This window comes from Pseudophryne corroboree, chromosome 6, assembly GCF_028390025.1.
Source record: "Pseudophryne corroboree isolate aPseCor3 chromosome 6, aPseCor3.hap2, whole genome shotgun sequence".
NCBI classification, from domain to species: domain Eukaryota; kingdom Metazoa; phylum Chordata; class Amphibia; order Anura; family Myobatrachidae; genus Pseudophryne; species Pseudophryne corroboree.
Genome location: NC_086449.1, coordinates 720,700,586 through 720,724,130, shown reverse-complemented (window position 1 = coordinate 720,724,130; position 23,545 = coordinate 720,700,586). Strand labels below are relative to the sequence as shown.

Here is a 23,545-nt window from a genome sequence, read left to right as displayed (position 1 = left end):
AGTAATATAATTCACCAATTATCAGTGCCCCCCCCCATTTTGCACCCTGTTACTTGCACAGCAGTGTGGAGGATCAGGGCCAGCGTCTCTGCAGCCTTCTGTGAAGAGAAATAATGGCACTGGTGAGAGCTATGCGGCTAAGCCCCGCCCCCCGACATGGCGCGCTTAGTCCCGCTCAAACTTCTTTATACTGGCGGGGATTCCCCAAACAAGTGCCTGGGCACTGTTCTATTATATGCCAGTGTCGATTGCGGCCCCTCATGCTGCCCAGGGCGCCCCGCACCCTGCAGTGCCATAATCAGTGTGGGAGCATGGCGCGCAGCGCGACTGCTGTGCGGTACCTCAAGCAGTCTTCTGCCGTCACTGAAGTCTTCTGATCTTCTCATACTCACCCGGCTTCTTTCTTCTGGCTTTGTGAGGGGGCGACAGCGCGGCTTCGGGAACAAGCAGCTAGGCGTACCGTAGTGATCGAACCCTCTGGAGCTAATGGTGTCCAGTCGCCTAAGAAGCAGAGCCCTTGAACTCTTAAGAAGTAGGTCTGCTTCTCTCCCCTCAGTCCCACGATGCAGGGAGCCTGTAGCCAGCAGGTCTCCCTGAAAATAAAAAACCTAAACAAAGTATTTTTCTGAGAAACTCAGGAGAGCTCCTCAGTGTGCATCCAGTCTCGCTGGGCACAGAATCTAACTGGAGTCTGGAGGAGGGGCATAGGGGGAGGAGCCAGTTCACACCCATTCAAAGCCTTATAGTGTGCCCATGTCTCCTGCGGATCCCGTCTATACCCCATGGTTCTTGAAGCATCCCCAGCATCCTCTAGGACGTATGAGAAATAATAATTTAATCACCTGTACAAGGCTGCGATGTAACTGAATTCTCTTAGTGGATATTATTAATATACAGTGATCTTTGGGAATTATCCGTGTCAATTATCATGAGACCTTTAAAAGGAATTTCCGCTAATACTGGTCCGGTGCATCTTTACGGCTAGTCACGCCTCATACCCCTACTACTAACTGGAATTCCTTTTTATATCGGAATATCAACTGCATTTCCTCCATGTAGTTACACCACCACAGCACACAATGCACAGGCATCCCATACCAGGAGAATAGTCACATGCTTTATTTCCCCAATGTATGCTGCTGCAGAATTTTGCGGCACAATCGAATCAAACAGTGATAATAATATAAATGTATCTAATACGACCATCATCATTCATCACTTCATACCGTCATATTGGGGGTCCGAACAATAGGAATGTCACTGGGGCTGTAATGAGTCACTCTGTAATTCATGTGGATTAGTTGTCTGCAAAGCAAAGCATAAAAACAGAAAGTAAGTCTGTATATAAACATTAATATATAAGCAAACATTTAATGTCTCACTTTGCTATTGGTTAAACTGGGCCCAGTAGACCTAAACAGTGGAATCAAGATTTGGTAGTCTGAACAGATATTCATCTTATAATTTCACCAGGAGCTGGTGGTATCATTTAGGCCGGAGGTACAAAGTGCCTCATGTCTCAATGAGGTCACTATTTTCTAGTGTATTGATAGGGTGTATTCTCATGAACATTTCAATACACAATATCTTGACCCAACTGACTCCACTGTATATCTGTTATGGTTCACTTTAAATGGAAGGTATCAATGAATTTAATATTTAGGCTCAATCCTGCTTACATATAAAGAGCCTACTTATAGAACAGCCCAAAGGTGGTTAATGCTGTGTTCTTCACTAAATAGTGTAAAATAAAGTCTCTGCTAGGAATCTGTCTGTTTGTTTGGGCTAATCCCGAGAACCACTGAACAGATTTTGATGTGGTTTTCACAATTTTATAGAGCATTTGTTGAGGAAGGTTTATGCATATAAAACATTAATCTATGACAAAAGGGAGCGGAGCAGTGATGATTTTAGTGAAGCAAGGCAAAAAGAAAACGGACATCCGGGCGCTTTCTTGGCTTATGCTGCATAAACTGTTAAATATTTATCTATCACAACAATGGACTTTATTCCACACTGTGTAGAGATTGAATCCCAATAATTCCATCAGATTTTCCATTTAATTTCAAACGAGTACAATTCCTGATAAGAGAGCTTTGGCATGACAGTAAATAAAACACAGGGACAGACACTAAACATGGTTGGAGTTAACTTTACATGGCCCTTTCGCATGTCAAGTCAAAACTAATTAATGGCATCTGCAAGGAAATCTTTTTAAGATCACAACCCTTGAAGTTGCGCCATGCTGCGGTCGGGACTCTGTACCGCCGAACATCTTTTTTTTTTTTAGGTTTTTTTTCTGCAAAAATGCATTTTAGATGCACAGTAATGTAACAGGACGTACAAGCAGCTTCTGCTGATTACAATGATGTGCAGCAGGCCTATAATCTTTGTGTAATTGTGTCTCTATCTGCAGCCGAAATGTCACGTAGCATAGCATTTTGTATGCAAATACAGTCGCAGTCACACACAGAATATAGGCATGCTGCATGTCATTTTAATCGGGTGGTATTCATGTGACCGGCGGTCGGGAGACTGACGGTCACATGACCTCCACCGACATCCCGCCCCCTCACTATCCCGATGGTCGGCATGCCAACCAACAGGGACTATTTCCACTCGTGGGTGTCCACGACACCCATAGAGTGGGAATAGAGCCCGTGGCGACCGCAGGTCGCCACTGAGCTTGCAGCGTGGCGAGCTCAGCGAGCCCGCAAGGGGCTTGCTGCACTCGCCCCTCCCCGCCGGGATTCCGGCATCGGTATGCTGCCGGGATTCCGGCACCGGTATGCTGACCGGCGGTCTCCTGACCGCTAGTCAGACATACTAAAGCCATTTTAATCAGCAGAAGCTCCTTGTGTGTCCTATTACATTACTGTGCATCTAAGACACATTTCCGAAGCAGAATAAAAATGCAACAGAGTCGCATGGCACTCGCGCGTTTTGTAACGCGATTTGTAGCGCACAGAGAAGCAAGAGGACACATCTGTATAATTGACACACGTTTCTTGTTTGTTTGTTTTTTATTAGATGGATTTGATTTTTTTTTTTTTTAAATACTAAACCTGCAAAAACCAACCAGATTTGACCATGTTTAATGCCATACATTTGTGTACAAACTGTTTCGCATGTGATCAAACATTGATACATTTAACGGGTCATCTGCCAAATACAACATGTTGGAAATCCTCCATTTAACTGTTTCGACCCAAAAATTATTAGTCAGGGATTTTTACGTTTTACCATTCCCCTGACAACCTGCTGATCACTGGAGATTTATAATGGGCAGATTGGATCAGTATCACGAGGGAATCAGCCCATAGATGTATGGCCCGCATTAAGCAATATGTGGCTGCAGGAGACAAAATTCTTTCAGATGAAACAGAATTACATTCTAGCAGACTAAGTAAACCAATGTACAATTGTATAAAGATTGGTAGAAATGTTAAACTTGGTCTTGGCACATCTATGGGTATGGTTCACTGGGTCAACCCATCTTAGGTCAACAGTCACTAGGTCGACCCCATATGGTCGACAGTCAATAGGTTGACAGGGTTAAAATGTACATGGTTGTTAGGTCGACATGTGAAAGGAAAACAGTACAAAAGGTCAACACAGTAAAAAGGTCAACATGGAGATGGGCGACACAGAATGTCTACACAATTTTTATTTTTTTGGGGTGTCTTTTATAACAATTAATAATAATAATGTTATTTTTATAGCACTCTTTCTCCAACAGGACTGAAGGCGCTTTTAACCCCTTCAGTGGCAAGTTTTTAATTTAAAAACACACCCTGGGGGGGGTTTAAATTAAAGTGGGAGGGGGGGAGGGGTAGGGGGGGCAACTGATGGGGCAGGGCGAGTTAATCACCTAATCGAGTACACTGATTCCATGGCGCCATGCATGCTGCACGGCTGTCCCTGCGATATCAGTCAGAGTCAGAGCGATAGCGGGGGGGGGGGGGCATGTCGTTAACGAGGACCTCCCTAGTCTGCACATGTTAACGACATTTCGTGTACACACTAGACGAGATTGTAAAAGATCTCACTCAGAGTGGCCCTTTGGAACAAAATCTTTTTATTTTCCCGTCTAGTGTGTATGGGCCTTTAGAAATAAAAAAGTTGAAATAAATCATAAATATTTGTGTGGTCCATTGGCATGTCAACCATCTGAACCTGTTGACCTTTTGTACCTTTCGACCTGTTCTACTTTCTGCCTTTTGCATGTCGATCTATTGACCCTGTCGACCAATTGACCCTGTCGACCTATTGCCTGTGGACCATATGTGCTCAACCTATTGACTGCCCACCTAATATAGGTGGATCTATTATCCAGATACCACATGTATATGGACAGCACAAGACTAAAAAAATTAGAGCAATTAGCTCATGATCAGAATGGCAGAAGCCGACAGTATACAAGAAACGGATTTATAAGCTCTTTAATGGTGAATGGGTTAAAGGCAGATAGAGCTCCACAGATGTATCAGTTACTGTAATAAATCTTATTAGGGGGATGGTTGGCTTTGTCCTACTGATAGCAAACCAGCTATGAATTGTGAGGTCACCTTGTCAAGTGACTAAACACAAAAATTAGAGGTCAAAACTGTTTACAGGAGAAGATGAAGAAGGACGGTGATCTGAAGCTCATAGACTTGCTCTGAAACAGAGCCCAGTACAACAGCTGTACTTTCTCTAGGACAGACCCCATCTAATATCTATATATTTGGTATTTAGCCACTTTCTTTTCATGCATGCTCACACAGACAATATAAGATGCATGTTTGTTGGGCTAAATTGTAGGTTTGCAATAACACATGATGTATGTTGTCCTGAAGTAGGGGAGTGTAGGGATTTCCGTTTCTTCCCCCTCCACAGGGCCCGATAGGCTGAAGGCTTTAATTTGGTTTCTACCTTCACTTAAGTCATTTTGCTTACTAGCGTGGCCATTGTTAGTTTGTGTTTTGATAGGTGGTTCTCTTGGATGGGAATGACTAGGCCAACTTTTCTTAAAGATGAAGAGGTCCAGTCCAAGATGCCCAATAAAACTGTAGTATGGTCTGAGATTGTGCCATAGCAGGTATGGAGGGGCTTGTGAGATAGCACTGCTTTTTATTTCATTCTAGAGTCGCGTGTTAAGGTGATAAAATACCCTATGTTGAAATCAGAGTATACCCTGTTTTACAGACCTTCTGGTCCTTCGTAAAGGACTCCTTAACATTTTGGATTGAGTGTTTTGTAGTCACAAATGGTGGCTATATGAACCAAGCTATGGTGGAAAAGTATGCTCATCAGCAGCCACATGTGACACAAAAGTTAGCTGTGGGACACTTAACCTTTGAAGGGAGGGAAGTTCAGCCTATCTATATAAGAGGGGACCTTGGGCGCTTGTTTGGGGCTAATTCAGACCTGATCGCTAGGCTGCATTTTCGTACAGCAGGCGATCAGGTCTAAACTGCGCATGCACCGCAATGCTCAGGCACATCGCACGGGTACAAAGCAGATCGCCGCTGTGCGATGGGTTTGTGCGAAGGACGGGCGTTCGCAAGGAGATTGACAGGAAGAAGCCATTTGTGGGTGTCAACTGACCGTTTTCTGGGAGTGGATGGAAAAATAGGATTTTGGTACCTACAGGTAAATCCTTTTCTCGTAGTCCGCAGAGGATGCTGGGGTCTATACTCCATTAGAACAATGGAGTATAGATGGGTCCACCAGGAGCCATTGGCTCTTTAAGAGTTTGAGAGTGTGGACTGGCTCCTCCCTCTATGCCCCTCCTACCAGACTCAGTCTAGAAACTGTGCCCGAGGAGACAACATACTTCGAGAGAAGGATTACACACAGATAGTGATGAGATTCATACCAGCTCACACATACAAGGCACGTAAAGCCAACTAGCTTGAACTACTCAGCAACAGCTGAAACATTACTTACCAAGTAATAATGCAGTACTCAACTAAAACAAAGTTGTACTGAACCAAATAACATTTGCACCAAAACGAAGCGCTGGGCGGGCGCCCATCATCCTCTACGGACTACGAGAAAAGGATTTACCGGTAGGTACCAAAATTCTATTTTCTCTTACGTCCTAGAGGATGCTTGGGTCCACATTAGTACCATGGGGGTGTACCAAAGCTCCCAGAACGGGAGGAAGAGCACAGAGGCTCCTGCAGAACTGATTGACTGAACTTCAGTTCATCAGAGGCCAAAGTATCAAACTTGTAAACCTTTGCAAACGTGTTCGACCCAGACCAAGTTGCAGCTCGGCAAAGTTGCACTGCCGAGACACCCCGGGCAGCCGCCCAGGAAGACCCCACCTTACGAGTAGAGTGGGCCTTAACAGATTTTGGACACGGCAAGCCTGCCGTAGAAAAAGCGTGCTGGATAGTGAACCTGATCCAGCGAGAGATTGTCTGCTTAAAAGCAGGACACCCAATTTTCTTGGGATCACATAGGACAAACAGAGAGTCCGACTTTCTCTGACGAGAAGTTCTCTTCACATATAACTTCAGAGCCCTTACGACATTCAAGGACTTTGATGTAATTGAGTCAGTAGCCACTGGCACCACAATAGGTTGGTTGATATGAAATGCTGACACAACCTTCGGAAGAAACTGCTGACGAGTCCGAAGCTCAGCTCTATCTTCGTGGAAGATCAAGTAAGGGCTTTTACAGGATAAAGACCCCAGCTCGGACACACGTCTAGCAGAAGCTAAGGCAAACAAAGTGACTGCCTTCCATGTAAGAAATTTGACCTCTACCTGCCGTAGAGGCTCAAACCAATCCAACTGGAGGAACTGCAACACCACGTTAAGGTCCCAAGGCGCCGTAGGCGGTACAAAGGGAGGTTGGATATGCAGAACTCCCTTCAAAAAGGTCTGAACCTCAGGGAGGGAAGCCAATTGTTTCTGAAAGAAAATGGATAGGGCTGAAATATGGACCTTCACAGATCCCAACCTCAGACCCATATCCACTCCTGCTTGCAGGAAAAGGAGGAAACGTCCCACTTGAAACTCCACCATAGGAAACTTCTTGGAACTCACACCAAGAGACATATTTCTTCCAAATACGATGGTAATGTTTAGACGTTACTCCTTTTCTAGCCTGTATGAGGGTAGGAATAACCTCCTTCGGAATGCCCTTCCGAGCAAGAATCAGGCGCTCAACTTCCATGCCGTCAAACGTAGCCGCGGTAAGTCTTGATAGGCGAACGGCCCTACTGCAGCAGGTCCTCCCGAAGAGGAAGAGGCCTCGGCTCTTCTTGCAGTAGATTCAGAAGGTCCGCGTACCAAGCCCTTCTTGGCCAGTCTGGGGCAATGAGGATCGTTTGAACCCTTGTTCTCCTTATGAGCTTTAGGATTCTTGGGGTGAGTGGGAGTGGTGGAAACACGTACACTGACTGGAACACCCACGGAGACACCAGGGCGTCCACTGCCTGTGGGTCCGTCGACCTGGAACAATAACGCCAAAGCTTCTTGTTGAGACGAGAGGCCATCATGTCTATTTGGGGTAAGCCCCAAAGATCTGTTATTTCCTTGAATACCTCCGGATGGAGTCCCCACTCTCCTGGATGGAGATCGTGTCTGCTGAGGAAGTCTGTTTCCCAGTTGTCTACTCCCGGAAACGAAGATGGCTGACAGCGCTAACGCGTGTTTTTCTGTCCAGAGGAGTATTCTTGTCACCTCTGACATTGCCGCTCTGCTCTTCGTTCCGCCTTGTCGGTTTATGAAAGCCACTGTTGTTACATTGTCCGACTGCACTTAAATGGCGCGATTTCTCAGAAGAGGGGCCGCCTGAAGAAGACCGTTGTAGACAGCTCTCAGTTCCAGGATGTTGATGGGCAGGCCGGATTCCAGGCTTGACCACCGTCCTTGGAAGGTTACTCCTTGAGCGACTGCTCCCCAGCCCCGGAGGCTCGCATCCGTGGTTAGAAGGACCCAGTCCTGAATCCCGAACCTGCAGCTCTCCAGAAGGTGAGGCAATTGGAGCCACCAGAAGAGTAAAATCCTTGCCCTTGGCGACAGACGAATTCTCTGGTGCATGTGGAGGTAAGATCCCGACCACTTGTCCAGGAGATCCAGTTGGAAGGTCCGAGCGTGGAACCTCCCGTACTGAGAGCCTCGTAAGAGGCCACCATCTTTCCCAATAGGCGAATGCATTGATGAACCGACACCCGGAGTGGCTTCAGGACATCCCGGACCATAGCTTCTATCACCAACGCCTTTTCCTGCGGAAGAAACACCCTCTGCACTTTCGCATCCAGGATCATTCCCAGAAATGACAACCTCTGGGTAGGTTCCAAATGTGACTTTGGAAGGTTCAGATCCCAACCGTGACTCTGGAGCAGTAGTGTTGTGAGAACACTAGACTGCAGTAGCTTCTCCTTGGACGATGCCTTTATCAGCAGATCGTCCAGATATGGAATGATGTTCACACCTTGCTTGCGGAGGAGAATCATAATTTCCGCCATCACCTTGGTAAACACCCTCGGTGCTGTGGAGGGGCCGAATGGTAGGGCCTGGAACTGGAAATGCCAGATCGGAATGTGGAGGTACGCATCCTTGATATCCAGTGATACCAGGAATTCCCCTTCTTCCAGACCTGATATCAGCGCCCTGAGAGACTCCATCTTGAACTTGAACTCCTTTAGAAAGGGGTTCAATGATTTTAGGTTCAGAATGGCCTGACCGAACCATCCGGTTTCGGTACCACGAAAAGGTTCGAATAGTAACCTTTGGTCAGCATGTGAGGTGGCACTGGCACAATGACCTGTGCCTCCACCAGCTTTTGGACAGCGTCTTGTAGTACAGTGCTGTCCTCCAACAGAGTTGGTAAGCCTGACTTGAAAAAGCGATGATGAGGGAGACTTCTAAATTCCAGCCTGTGTCCCTGAGACACAATATCTATCACCCAGTGATCCAGGCCAGACGATACCCAGACATGACTGAAGTGTCTGAGTCTCGCTCCAACTGGCCCCACCACAGGGGCGTGTAGTCCACCGTCATGCGGAGGACTTAGGTGTACCCGAAGTAGGCTTTTGTTCCTGGGATCCTGCAGCGGCAGGTTTCTTGGACTTAACCCGACCTCCCCTAAAGAAGGTATTGGATGTTCTGGCCTTTCTAGATATGTTAGGCCGAAAAGACTGCGTTGCAGCTGGAGAGAAGGACTTCTTCGGGGCAGGTGCTGCTGAGGGAAGAAACAGAGACTTACCCGCTGTAGCGGTGGATATCCACACGTCTAGAGCTTCCACAAAGAGAGCCTGACCTGTATAGGGTAGGGACTCCACACTTCTTCTGGATTCCGCGTCGGCCGACCACTGGCGCAGCCACAGACCCCGTCGAGCTGAAACAGACATGGAAGATATTCCCGCAGCCATAGAACCCAGGTCTTTCATGGATTCTACCATAAAACCTGCAGAATCATGTATGTTGCGTAAATACAATGCAAAGTCATCCCTATGCATCGTATCCAAATCCTCAAGTAAGGTAGCCGACCACTTTACTATTGCCCTTGCAATCCATGCAGTAGCAATAGTGGGATGTAATATGGCCCCTGTAGCAATATACATTGATTTAAGCGTGTTATCAATTTTCCTATCAGCCAGCTCCTTTAAGGCGGTAGATCCTGGAACAGGTAAAACCACCTTCTTTGAGAGTCTGGACACAGAGACGTCAACAATCGGCGGGTTTTCCCATTTTTTCCTATCCTCAGGGAAAGGAAATGCCACCTGGACCCTTTTAGGGACCTGGAATTTTTTCTCAGGGTTTTCCCATGCTTTTTCAAATATAGCATTCAATTCCTTTGACACAGGGAAGGTTAGCGAGGCTTTTTTATTTTCAGTGAAAAAGCCTCCTCAACCTGCTCAGGTGTGGTTTAATTAACATTTAACACATACCTGATAGCCTCAGTCAACAATTGCACCCCCTTTGCAAGAGATGCGGACCTCCGTAACACATCCCCATCACCATCTGTAGTGTCAGAATCAGTATCCGTGTCGTCTTGTGTGACATGCACAAGCGCTCGTTTGTGGGGGTATATAGCGGGGCGTCCTGAGGTACAGAAACAGGCCATACTGCCATAGAGCTCTGTAATACCTGGGTTGCAGATTCATTACTTGCAATCCTGTCAGAAATCTGAGAAATAAAAGATTTGATAGAGGAAAACCACTCTGGTTCCCTTGCTGGTATCGGTGCTAAACCAGTGCTATCCTGATTGCATGGAATGGGATCATCCTGGGAGGATGAATCCTCTCCAGCATATGACACAGTGTCCCTGGACATAGATAAAGGAGACCACCAAACACTCCACACACAGGTGGGGGCAGACAGAGATTCCCCCCCCAAGAAAGGCAAGAGAGACACAGAGATCAGAGCCAACCCACACACAGCGCTTTCAGCAAAGGGAGACCCCTTGTCAGCGCAGACTGTGTCCCTTAATAGGAGACACAGTCATTTTACAGCCTCCCCTCCCTTCTACAACCCCCTGGTACCGTGTACTGATAGCTGGAGTTGCTGTGGAGGGACCTGTTCTTCCATCCAGCGCTGTGCAGGCAGGAAAATGGCGCTGGAACGCTGCTGGGTCCGCTCTGAAGAGAAGCTCCGCCCCGTTAATGGAGCTGTCTTCCTGCTCTTCAAGAATTATACTGGCCTGAGGTAAAACTTGCTGGCTGAGATCCGCGGACCCCGACAGACTTGTGGACTAGTGTGGGGGTAAGCGCTGGCTCAGGGCGCCCCTCACAGAGCTGCACCATGTGCCTCTGAACCTTCACAGGAGCGCAGTTAATACTGCGCTCCCTCCCCGCTGACGCCATCTTCACACTGGGGGTCGGTGTCTCACTCACCACTCTTCAGCACTGTAAGGGGTTGGCGGCATGCTGCTGGGGCGAGCGGTCCCCTGTGGCGGAGAACGATCCGACCCCTCTGGAGCTCAGTGTCCAGTCAACGGAGACAGTGGCTCAGACCCCGCAGGGTGGACACTGCTCCTCCCCGTAGTCCCTCGTTGCAGGCAGGCTGTTGCCAACAGCCTCCTGTAAAAAAATAAACTCTAAAAATAACTTTAACTAGAAAAGCTCAGTAGAGCTCCCCTAGCTGTAACCGGCTCCTCCGAGCACTTTTTCTAAACTGAGTCTGGTAGGAGGGGCATAGAGGGAGGAGCCAGCCCACACTCTCAAACTCTTAAAGTGCCAATGGCTCCTGGTGGACCTGTCTATACCCCATGGTACCAATGTGGACCCCAGCATCCTCTAGGACGTAAGAGAAAACGCAGGCGTGTCCAAGCGTTTGCAAGCAGGGTACCTGACGTCAATTCCGGTCCCGGACAGGCTGAAGTGTTCGCAGCGGCAGAGTAAGTCCTGGGCTGCGCAGAGACTGCACAAAATCTGTTTGTACAGCTCTGCTTCACATGCGTTCGCACACTTGCACAGCTAAAATACACTCCTCTATGGACGGTGACTATTAGGCCCCCTTTGGGCCTAATTCAGACCTGATCACTGCTGTGCATTTTTGCACAGCGGGCAATCAGGCCTGAACTGCACAGGCGCAGCAGTGCACCAGCGCATGCCAGAGATGCTATGAGCACCTCAGCCCAGCGATCGCTGGGAGTGAGGGGACGGGCCGGCGGTGTTGGGCCGCCGTTTTGGGGGTGTGGCCCGGGCAACGCAGGCATGCCTGGACCATGCGGGGGGCGAGCCGCTGCAGCTGCGTGATGTCACACGCAGCCGCTGCGACCTGGAGAGCGATGGGTAGCTCCCTGCCAGCGCGCAGGAGCTGCGCTGGTAGGGAGCTACTCTTCAGGTACAAAAGCATCGCCGCCACGCAATGCTTTTGTACCTGTGCTGTGGGGGGAGGGTCAGACATGGGCGCGGACTAGCCCTGTGCTGGACGTCCCCCCGCATGTCAGGGCGGCTGATGGTAGCCGTGCAAAATTTTGCACGGCTACGATCAGGTCTAAATTAGGCCCTTTGTCCAAATATATATGGAGGTGAGTCTTCCATACCTCAGGTTGCATCTGGGGGATGGGATGTTTCAGTAGTCCCCCATTTGTATAAATGTATTGGCTAGAGCGGATTGGTTGCAATGCATTCTTGGCTCCTGTTCATATGAATCAATAAAATCTGTGAACGGTTACGGCAATAAATTTTGTCTCCTTTTAAGTGTTTAGTTTAAGGTGTTTTGCCTGCTGCATGATCATAAAGGACTGGGCGCGGTGAAACGTCTCCATGACACGGGCGTGTTAAAGAAAAGACTCGCCATTAAATAAGTCTTCCATTAACCATACAGACGAATACTAATTCACATTATAATAACGTAAGACTATAATGAGGACATATGTTCTAAAGCCCAGTACATGACATCATTTGAATGTAATTAAACCTATCCTAAGTTCTGAGATTGTTGAATAATCAGTTCTCTTTATGCTGTTTTGCTTACTCGCTATATTTCTTTTCACTTTCTTCCTTCCCCTCCTTCCAGACGCTATTCTCTCGGAAGCTTCTGATAGATAATGTCATTAAAAGATTGTCAGTCCCCCCCCCCCCTCAACCCTCCTTCTTCCTATCTGTCCATGTCCGGGAGGAGAAAGGAGGCTTGGCATACAGGTTTAATTAAGCTAAAAGCATGAGGGATGTCAGAGGGGAATATTGCAGCTAAGAGCTCTTAATGCTTTGACTGCAGGATCTATCAGACAATGAGATGACTGTGAGAAGGACTAGTGCAGACAGTGTGATGTCACAGCAATGACCTCATCACCCACATCAGGCAAGGACATACAGATAGGCGATTCAGGTTGCGTTGTGTAGCAAGCACAGCATAACAATGATTTATAGTAATTTTAGGCAATGTCTGATCATATGAACTCTGAGCCTTAGTGAACGCAGACAATACTGAGCAATTCATTTCACCAGTTCCACACAGATAGCCATCCTAAGGTGGTGATAAAGCACCTGCAGATAGTGACTGATTAATGGGTAATAGGAATGAGAAGTCAACAGATACCAGAATTTTGAATTAAAAACAAGTAAACAGGACACTTCTGGGATAGTGGGCAACTCTCCTGCATGCTGCACACTTCTGCTGTAAAGTGGGTCGGGCAAGATGCATAATTGTGTGATTCACTGTGAAACGCATCATCGCAACACCGCCTCCAAGACTTAATACTGAAAACCGCTGCAAAATTTATATCTATAGCAGCAGCGGCTCCTACCTTTGTGGAGGAGGCGGGCTGCAGCTGGCCATGTTGCCTGTTTGGGTCCAGGCACCTGTGCAATTTGCCAGGACCGGCACAGGCGCACAAGCGGTAGCTTGACAGCACACGCGCAAACCCCGGCATTTATGGACTGCATCGGTTGCAGCCCATGGAAGCCATCTAGAGCTGACGATCAGGCAGGGAGTGGCTTCCTTCAGGAAACCAGCTCTTTGCTAACTGCAGCCTGGTCTGGCAGTCTCAATGGGACTACCTGTCCTGCGGGTGACTGCCAGGTAGGACTTCCAATAGGAAGTCATTGCCAATCACAGTGTACCCCAGTGTACTGGGGGGTGGTGGACTGCAGTCCTGCAGTCCATAGGTAAATTCCGCCACTGATCTATAGTGTCATCGCGTCCCCACCCCCAAGCTACAATGAGGCACATGTGTGTACCACTGCAGTGCTCAAACACAATGACAAGACTTAAAAAAAACTGTGTCCTCAAAACTTCCAATACACGCCTCAGTCCTCCCAGCCATAACTTTAATTCTCCATGACTGCATCCGCAATGATATAACATGCCCCTTTCACCATGTGGATGTCGGCATGTTACATTTTGCAACACACAAGCAATGTGGGGAGTCAAAACAATCTGGTTGTAAAGAGGGACAGTGATATTTGGGTCCAGTTGGAAGATATAATCTCACATGTTTGATCTGGGAATCCTCCATATATTTTCATCCTGTCCTGTGTGCCAAATGGATGCGAGCTGCAGGAAGTGTTATCTGGCCTACATAGATAACTATGAGTCACAGAGAAACAGATGACAGCAGTACTGACTTTCTATGTAAAATGAAAGACACTAAAGAACAAACCGCTTGAAGCAAATGTGGCTTTCATGCTTTTCCTTCCAATTGCCCTTTTGTTGCTTTCAATAAATTGATCTGAGAGTTCTTTTCAACTAAGCATCCTTTGGTAGAAATGACTGAGATCATGATTTCACTTCCATCATGTCAGACAGGAAGCTTTTAGGATCTTAATACTTCCACATCAGTAAAAAGCAGCAAAATGACACTTAAAGGGCTACGTAACCTAAAATACATGTTCATAATATTTACAATTATATATGTAACAATTTCAATATCTTTCCATTGAAAAAAATAGACATGTTTGCATTTGTTCTAGAAGTGCGATTTACAGGTTGGGTATACGTGATACACAGAATGGTAGGTAGTTGTGTCCATCACAGGTGCATGTAAGGACGGTATTGGCTTATCTGGTGTACAAGGCATATGGGTTCCTGGGTCCAGGTGGCCCACACCGCACACCCCACACCCACGTTGGCTGGCGCTGGAGACAGACATCACAGGGAAATGGCAAGTGGCCATTTTCCCGTAGCTTTGCACATGTGCAATAGAGATGTCCCCATCTTTCCAGGCGCTATGTTCCCGGACACCTGCACATGCACAGCAGATGCTGGCACGAAGCCAGAGTCTACTGCGCTGCCAGAGAGGAGGGAGCCCACACAGAGGCATATGGTAAGCCACCAGTCACGGCAAGGCGCCTCTGCTCTGGTGGGCCTACACTACATGATAATAACACCTGGTGGCTTACCATATGTTTGCAAATGTATGTAACGGAGAACTCTGCATTGCTATTATCATGTAGGATGTATGTCTCTTTTACTGGTCCATTGCGGTGGGTTGAGGAAGGGTTGGGTATGAGGGTTCCACAATCACAATGTCCACACTCAGAGGGAGAACAGTGTGAGGTTGAAGCTGTAATAACGATCTGTTAATAATACAATTTAAATCATTATTGGTAAAGAAACATGTATAACGTTGTAAAGAGGACACTTTAAATGCGTTCAATTGCATTGTGATTGTTGACCTGGGAACGGCATACTATTCTCTGTTCTCAGCCATTTTATGCAGTATGCTACTTTCATGGAGTCCTGGAGGGAGAGTAGGCCTGATCCCATCTAGTTCTGCTGTGAAGGTGCACTCCAGGAACTTGATGAAGTGTGTCCTCTCTATCCATCTCCATGGGCTTTCTGCAGAAAGATGTCCATAGGGTTCTATAGGAAACTCCATCTACAGATGACATTGACTACTGGGCAGAAGCTCTGGAAAGCGTACCTTTCCAGAACTTACTTCATATGGGCACATCATAGCCCCATAGACTTCTATTGGGACTGCTGTGTCACGGGTCTGTAAAAGATACCTCCGATACCTGCAGCGGACCATTTTAATATATATATGGTGGTTCATTAGCACATACACTTTGTCTTATACTGGGTACTCACCTGGCCGACAGATTGACGGTTCTGCAGATACTCCAACCTGAAGACTGGTAAGTGCATACACACTTACCAATTGTCCGCCCAATGTGTTGTGCCTGATGTCACAACTGGGTATGCATTTAAATGTGCCTGCACAGTTGAGATGTCTGTATCTGCAGATACAGTATATCGGCCATCGGCTGTGCCGACGTGATATGTCTGTGAACATATCAAAAGTGTGGACATATCAAAAGTACAGACCTGCTGACGGACTTGCGATATATATAAGCCGTTCAAATGAACGCCTGATATATCGCTCAGTGTGTACCCAGATTTAGTCCTCAAATTCAAATTCATTCTATTTTTTTATTGTTCACTGACCACTGTACATGATCACAATAATGCAATTCTAGCAAACTATATACTGGCACAGAATGCTACATTCCCCAATGTGCCCTGACCTCTGGACATAGGGCCTCATTCAGAGTTGTACACAAACCCAATGGTTTGCAAACAACGGTGACGGCAGGAGGACGGAACATGTGCAAAACGGGTCCTGCGCCGTTGCAGGCAGTGCCCTGTAAGTGGCAGGCTGATTAAGAGACTGTGGCTGTTTGTGGGTGGCGACAGGGACCCTTTAAAAAAAAACAAGGGAACATATCGCCGCTGTTTTGTAGGCGTGGTGAGATCAGGGTCAGCGTCTTTTTATGCAATTTTCCTGGCCCCCGCAGAGGAGTCCCGGTGGTCATTCTGAAAGAGCTCAGGCAGCACTTAGATCTGCAATACCGGCAGGAGGCGTCTTTTTTCTTCAGACACCTCCTATACTATTAGCATAACTGATTTAGGCCTATAATCATAAAACAGTTCTTCTACGCTCTATACACACATATGGCACATGTACATAACATTACTTAATAACAGGACACAATCATAATACAATTCTATTACATTATATACAGAGATAGAACACTGCACCTCAAACTATAATATGCTGGACATAGTCATAATGTAATCCTATTATACTGTATAAAGATGATACCACTGGTACATGCATACAGCTATAGGGCGAGACTCAATTGTTTTTATCGCTCCTATTCTCCCGTCACTTTAGAGGCGATATTCTTGTAATTGTAATTGTTGTTGTTTTTTTGCGCTGATCATGCCCAGAAGTGTCTGGTTTAGCCATGTAATAAGCAGCTAAGCCAGAGTAAACTAACTGTCGTGACGAAAAAAATGGGACATTTGGGAGGGAAAACAGGTCACTTGTCACTCATTTCAGCTCATCACCTCAAGGGGTAGCGAGCTGAAATGCCAACTCCAGCAGATGTTCTAGCCCAAACGGAGCAACAATTGAATTGCTCCATCAGGGGACTGGCAGTTATCAGTGCAGAACAAAACAATTGAATCTTGCCCATAGAACGGTAGACCCCACAACACGACTCCAATGGACATGATCATAATACAGTTACCCAGTATACAGATATAGGATACTACACCCGGACTTCCGCGTGGCCATGCCCTCAACTTGATAGGAAACGTCCCCTTTTTGGACGCTTGCTGAAGGCACAGGGGGTCTCTTTGATCACACACCGGGTGTCATCGACCACGGTGCTGCCACTGACTGGATAGGATCATGATATAATTTAATTACACTGTATACAGACATAGGACACTACACCTCCTACATGACGACTGTACATGATCATAATACAGTTCTATTACCATCTATGAAGACATAGGACAATTAGGTGATAGTTTGGTCCTGGCAGTCGAATTCACAGCAAATTCGCATTACATTTGCAAATTCAATTCCAAACTCGCCTTCCTTTTTCAGAGTAAATTTGCCTATTTTTGTCTACACCCACTTAAGCAGGTGAAAAGGTATGGTAAAATCTTTTTTTAAAAGGTAAAAATGTTGGTACTTGCTTCAGAACCCCTTAGACACCCACCCTAATGACTAATTATCATTTGGAAGCTTTCAATTAGCTTAATTGAGCCAATAATTACACGTCATTTTTGGGGTTAAAAAAAAAACGGCCTCAAAGTACCCCAAAATCAACTTTTTCATTAGTTTATGCACCACTAATGTAATTTATTTAAATTAAAAATAACTGCTTTTTATAATTTTTTAGATAAAAAAAAAAAAAATGAAAAGCAGCCTCAAATTACCCCCAAAGCACATTTTTCCTACTTTTATTTTTTCCCGCATTTTTCATTAAATTCCGTTGTAATTAACAAAATTTGTAAGCTTTTTACATTATTTTAATTTATTTTATTTTAAATACACAAATCCGGCACTTCAGAATTATATTAACAATGAGTTGATGATTCCGTTTGTGGTTGATAAAATAAGAATTTACTCACCGGTAATTCTATTTCTCGTAGTCCGTAGTGGATGCTGGGAACTCCGAAAGGACCATGGGGAATAGCGGGCTCCGAAGGAGGCTGGGCACTCTAGAAAGATTTAGGACTACCTGGTGTGCACTGGCTCCTCCCACTATGACCCTCCTCCAAGCCTCAGTTAGGACACTGTGCCCGGACGAGCGTACACAATAAGGAAGGATTTTGAATCCCGGGTAAGACTCATACCAGCCACACCAATCACTCCGTACAACTCGTGATATGAATCCCAGTTAACAGTATGAAACAACTGAGCCTCTCAACAGATGGCTCAACAATAACCCGATTTAGTTAACAATAACTATGTACAAGTATTGCAGATAAACCGCACTTGGGATGGGCGCCCAGCATCCACTACGGACTACGAGAAATAGAATTACCGGTGAGTAAATTCTTATTTTCTCTAACGTCCTAGTGGATGCTGGGAACTCCGAAAGGACCATGGGGATTATACCAAAGCTCCCAAACGGGCGGGAGAGTGCGGATGACTCTGCAGCACCGAATGAGAGAACTCCAGGTCCTCCTCAGCCAGGGTATCAAATTTGTAGAATTTTGCAAACGTGTTTGCCCCTGACCAAGTAGCTGCTCGGCAAAGTTGTAAAGCCGAGACCCCTCGGCAGCCGCCCAAGATGAGCCCACCTTCCTAGTGGAATGGGCATTTACAGATTTTGGCTGTGGCAGGCCTGCCACAGAATGAGCAAGCTGAATTGTACTACAAATCCAGCGAGCAATAGTCTGCTTAGAAGCAGGAGCACCCAGCTTGTTGGGTGCATACAGGATAAACAGCGAGTCAGATTTTCTGACTCCAGCCGTCCTGGAAACATATATTTTCAGGGCCCTGACAACGTCTAGCAACTTGGAGTCCTCCAAGTCCCTAGTAGCCGCAGTCACCACAATAGGCTGGTTCAGGTGAAACGCCGACACCACCTTTGGGAGAAATTGGGGACGAGTCCTCAATTCTGCCCTATCCATATGGAAAATCAGATAAGGGCTTTTACATGATAAAGCCGCCAATTCTGACACACGCCTGGCTGAAGCCAAAGCCAATAACATGACCACTTTCCACGTGAGATATTTCAGATCCACGGTTTTTAGTGGCTCAAACCAATGTGATTTTAAGAAACTCAACATCACGTTGAGATCCCAAGGTGCCACAGGAGGCACAAATGGGGGCTGAATATGCAGCACTCCTTTCACAAATGTCTGAACTTCAGGTACTGAAGCTAGTTCTTTTTGAAAGAAAATCGACAGAGCCGAGATCTGTACTTTAATGGAGCCTAGTTTTAGGCCCATATTAACTCCTGCTTGCAGGAAATGCAGAAATCGACCTAGTTGAAATTCCTCTGTTGGGGCCTTTTCGGCCTCACACCATGCAACATACTTCCGCCATATGCGGTGATAATGATTTGCTGTAACCTCTTTTCTAGCTTTAATAAGCGTAGGAATGACTTCCTCCGGAATGCCCTTTTCCTTCAGGATCCGGCGTTCAACCGCCATGCCGTCAAACGCAGCCGCGGTAAGTCTTGGAACAGACAGGGCCCCTGCTGTAGCAGGTCTTGTCTGAGCGGCAGAGACCACGGGTCCTCTGAGATCATCTCTTGAAGTTCCGGGTACCACGCTCTTCTTGGCCAATCCGGAACCACGAGAATTGTGTTTACACCTCGCTTTCTTATTATTCTCAATACCTTTGGTATGAGAGGTAGAGGAGGGAACACATAAACTGACTGGTACACCCACGGTGTCACTAGAGCGTCCACAGCTATCGCCTGAGGGTCTCTTGACCTGGCGCAATACCTCTCTAGTTTTTTGTTTAGGCGGGACGCCATCATGTCCACCTGTGGACGACCCCACTGATTTACAATCATTTGGAAGACTTCTGGATGAAGTCCCCACTCTCCCGGGTGGAGGTCGTGCCTGCTGAGAAAGTCTGCTTCCCAGTTGTCCACTCCCGGGATGAACACTGCTGACAGTGCTAGTACATGATTTTCCGCCCATCGGAGAATCCTTGTGGCTTCTGCCATTGCCATCCTGCTTCTTGTGCCGCCCTGTCGATTCACATGGGCGACTGCCGTGATGTTGTCTGACTGGATCAGCACCGGCTGGTGTAGGAGCAGGGATTTTGCTTGACTTAGGGCATTGTAAATGGCCCTTAGTTCCAGAATATTTATGTGAAGGGAAGTCTCCTGACTTGACCATAGTCCTTGGAAGTTTCTTCCCTTTGTGACTGCCCCCCAGCCTCGTAGGCTGGCATCCGTGGTCACCAGGACCCAGTCCTGTATGCCGAATCTGCGGCCCTCCAAAAGATGAGCACTCTGCAGCCACCACAGAAGAGACACCCTGGTTCTTGGGGACAGGGTTATCAAGCGATGCATCTGAAGATGCGATCCGGACCACTTGTCCAACAGGTCCCACTGAAAAATCCTGGCATGGACCCTGCCAAATGGAATTGCTTCGTAAGAAGCTACCATCTTTCCCAGGACCCGCGTGCAGTGATGCACCGATACCTGTTTTGGTTTTAGGAGGTCTCTGACTAGAGAAGACAACTCCCTGGCTTTCTCCTCCGGGAGAAACACTTTTTTCTGGACTGTGTCCAGAATCATTCCCAGGAACATTAGACGTGTCGTCGGGACCAGCTGTGACTTTGGGATATTCAGAATCCAGCCGTGCTGGCGCAGCACTTCCTGAGATAGTGCTACTCCCACTAACAACTGTTCCTTGGATCGTGCCTTTATTAGGAGATCGTCCAAGTATGGGATAATTAAAACTCCCTTTTTTCGAAGGAGTATCATCATTTCCGTCATAACCTTGGTAAATACCCTCGGTGCCGTGGAGAGTCCAAACGGCAGCGTCTGGAATTGGTAATGGCAATCCTGTACCACAAATCTGAGGTACTCCTGGTGAGGATGGTAAATGGGGACATGCAGGTAAGCATCCTTGATGTCCAGGGATACCATGTAATCCCCCTCCTCCAGGCTTGCAATAACCGCCCTGAGCGATTCCATCTTGAACTTGAATTTTTTTATGTATGTGTTCAAGGATTTCAAATTTAAAATGGGTCTCACCGAACCGTCCGGTTTCGGCACCACAAATAGTGTGGAATAGTAACCCCGGCCTTGTTGAAGTAGGGGTACCTTGATTATCACCTGCTGGGAATACAGCTTGTGAATCGCTGCTAGCACCGCCTCCCTGTCTGAGGGAGCAATCGGCAAGGCAGATTTTAGGAACCGGTGGGGTGGAGCCGCCTCGAATTCCAGCTTGTACCCCTGAGATACTATTTGAAGGATCCAGGGATCCACCTGTGAGTGAGCCCACTGATCGCTGAATTTCATGAGGCGGGCCCCCACCGTACCTGGCTCCGCCTGTGGAGCCCCACCGTCATGCGGCGGACTTGGAAGAGGAAACGGGGGAGGACTTTTGCTCCTGGGAACCTGCTGTTTGTTGCAGCCTTTTTCCCCTACCTCTGCCTCTAGAGAGAAAAGACCCTCCTTTTCCCCGCTCCATGTGCCTTTTGGAATCTGCATCTCCAGTCCACTGGCGAGTCCATAAGCATCTCCTAGCAGAGATGGACAATGCACTTATTTTAGATGCCAGCCGGCAGACTTCCCTCTGTGCATCTCTCATATATAAGACTGAGTCTTTGATATGGTCAATTGTTAGCAGAATCGTGTCTCTGTCTAGTGTGTCAATATTTTCTGACAGTTTATCCGACCACGCAGCGGCAGCACTGCACATCCATGCTGACGCAATAGCTGGTCTAAGTATAATGCCTGAGTGTGTATATACAGACTTCAGGATCGCCTCCTGCTTTCTATCAGCAGGTTCCTTAAGGGCGGCCGTATCCTGAGACGGTAGTGCCACCTTTTTAGACAAACGTGTGAGCGCTTTATCCACTCTAGGAGGTGTTTCCCAACGTAACCTATCCTCTGGCGGGAAAGGGAACGCCATTAGTACCTTCTTAGGAATTACCAATTTCTTATCAGGGGAAGCCCACGCTTCTTCACACACTTCATTTAATTCATCTGACGGGGGAAAACTACAGGTAGTTTTTTCTCCCCAAACATAATACCCTTTTTTGTGGTACCTGGATGTAAATCAGAGATATTTAACACCTCTTTCATTGCCTCAATCATGCAGTGAATGGCCTTCATGGGCATTAAATTTGACTCCTCGTCGTCGACACTGGTGTCAGTATCCGTGTCGACATCGACTTGTGCCATCTGAGATAGCGGGCGTTTCAGAGCCCCTGATGACCTTTGAGACACCTGGACAGGCACGAGCTGAGAACTCGGCTGTCCCGCAGTCGGCATGTCGTCAAATTTCTTATGTAATGAGTCTATACGTGCACTCATTTCTTTCCATAAGCACATCCACTCAGGTGTCTGCCCCCCAGGGGGTGACATCCCTTCTAAAGGCATCTGCTCCGCCTCCACCTCATTATCCTCATCAAACATGTCGACACAGCCGTACCGACACACTCCACACACACAGGGAATGCTCAATATAGAGGACAGGACCCACAAAAGCCCTTTGGGGGGACAGAGTGAGAGTATGCCAGCACACACCAGAGCGCTATATAAGGCAGGGACTAACTGAGTTATGTCCCTTATAGCTGCTTTTTAATATAAACTATATACTGCGCCAAATTAAATGCCCCCCCTCTCTCTTTTTTACCCTTTTCTGTAGAGTAGTCTGCAGGGGAGAGCCAGGGAGCTTCCTTCCAGCGGAACTGTGAGGGAAAAATGGCGCCCAGTGTGCTGAGGGAGATAGCTCCGCCCCTTTTCCACGGCCTATTCTCCCGCTTTTTTCTGGATTCTGGCAGGGGTATTTACCTCATATATAGCCCCTGGGGCTATATATTGAGGTATTTTTGCCAGCCAAGGTGTTTTTATTGCTGCCTCAGGGCGCCCCCCCCCCAGCGCCCTGCACCCTCAGTGACCGGAGTGTGAAGTGTGAGAGGAGCAATGGCGCACAGCTGCAGTGCTGTGCGCTACCTTGGTGAAGACTGATGTCTTCATGCCGCCGATTTTCCGGACCATCTTCTTGCTTCTGGCTCTGTAAGGGGGACGGCGGCGCGGCTCCGGGACCGAACATCAAGGCTGGGCTTGCGGTCGATCCCTCTGGAGCTAATGGTGTCCAGTAGCCTAAGAAGCCCAATCCGGCTGCAAGCAGGCGAGTTCGCTTCTTCTCCCATTAGTCACTCGCTGCAGTGAGCCTGTTGCCAGCAGGTCTCACTAAAAATAATAAACCTAAGACTATCTTTCTTCTAAGAGCTCAGGAGAGCCCCTAGTGTGCATCCAACCTCGGCCGGGCACAAAATCTAACTGAGGCTTGGAGGAGGGTCATAGTGGGAGGAGCCAGTGCACACCAGGTAGTCCTAAATCTTTCTAGAGTGCCCAGCCTCCTTCGGAGCCCGCTATTCCCCATGGTCCTTTCGGAGTTCCCAGCATCCACTAGGACGTTAGAGAAAACCTGTTTTTTTGGGGGTATCTATCCCATGGCGCCCTCGCACCAATTATCCAAAGGTAATCGTATACTGCTGATAAAATTGGCTGCCGCTGCAAAGAAAACCATATTTTCCCAATGGATCTCCCCTGATCCAGTCCCCATTTCTTTACTTCACCCTAGAATTCCGTTCCTGCTCTCTATGGACTGTTACTAGACAAACACTTCCTTACAAAAAGTAAAAT

The 23,545-nt window shown here is 47.3% G+C and overlaps 1 protein-coding gene across 1 annotated transcript in view; it reads right to left on the bottom strand.

The window, feature by feature from the left end:
• Nucleotides 1-23,545, bottom strand: part of ADAM19 (ADAM metallopeptidase domain 19) — a 181,991-nt gene that overhangs the window by 120,023 nt on the left and 38,423 nt on the right. The window contains exon 4 of the mRNA XM_063928395.1: nt 1,227-1,305. Coding sequence (XP_063784465.1) covers nt 1,227-1,305 — 79 coding nt within the window. The remainder of the gene's footprint in view (nt 1-1,226; nt 1,306-23,545) is intronic.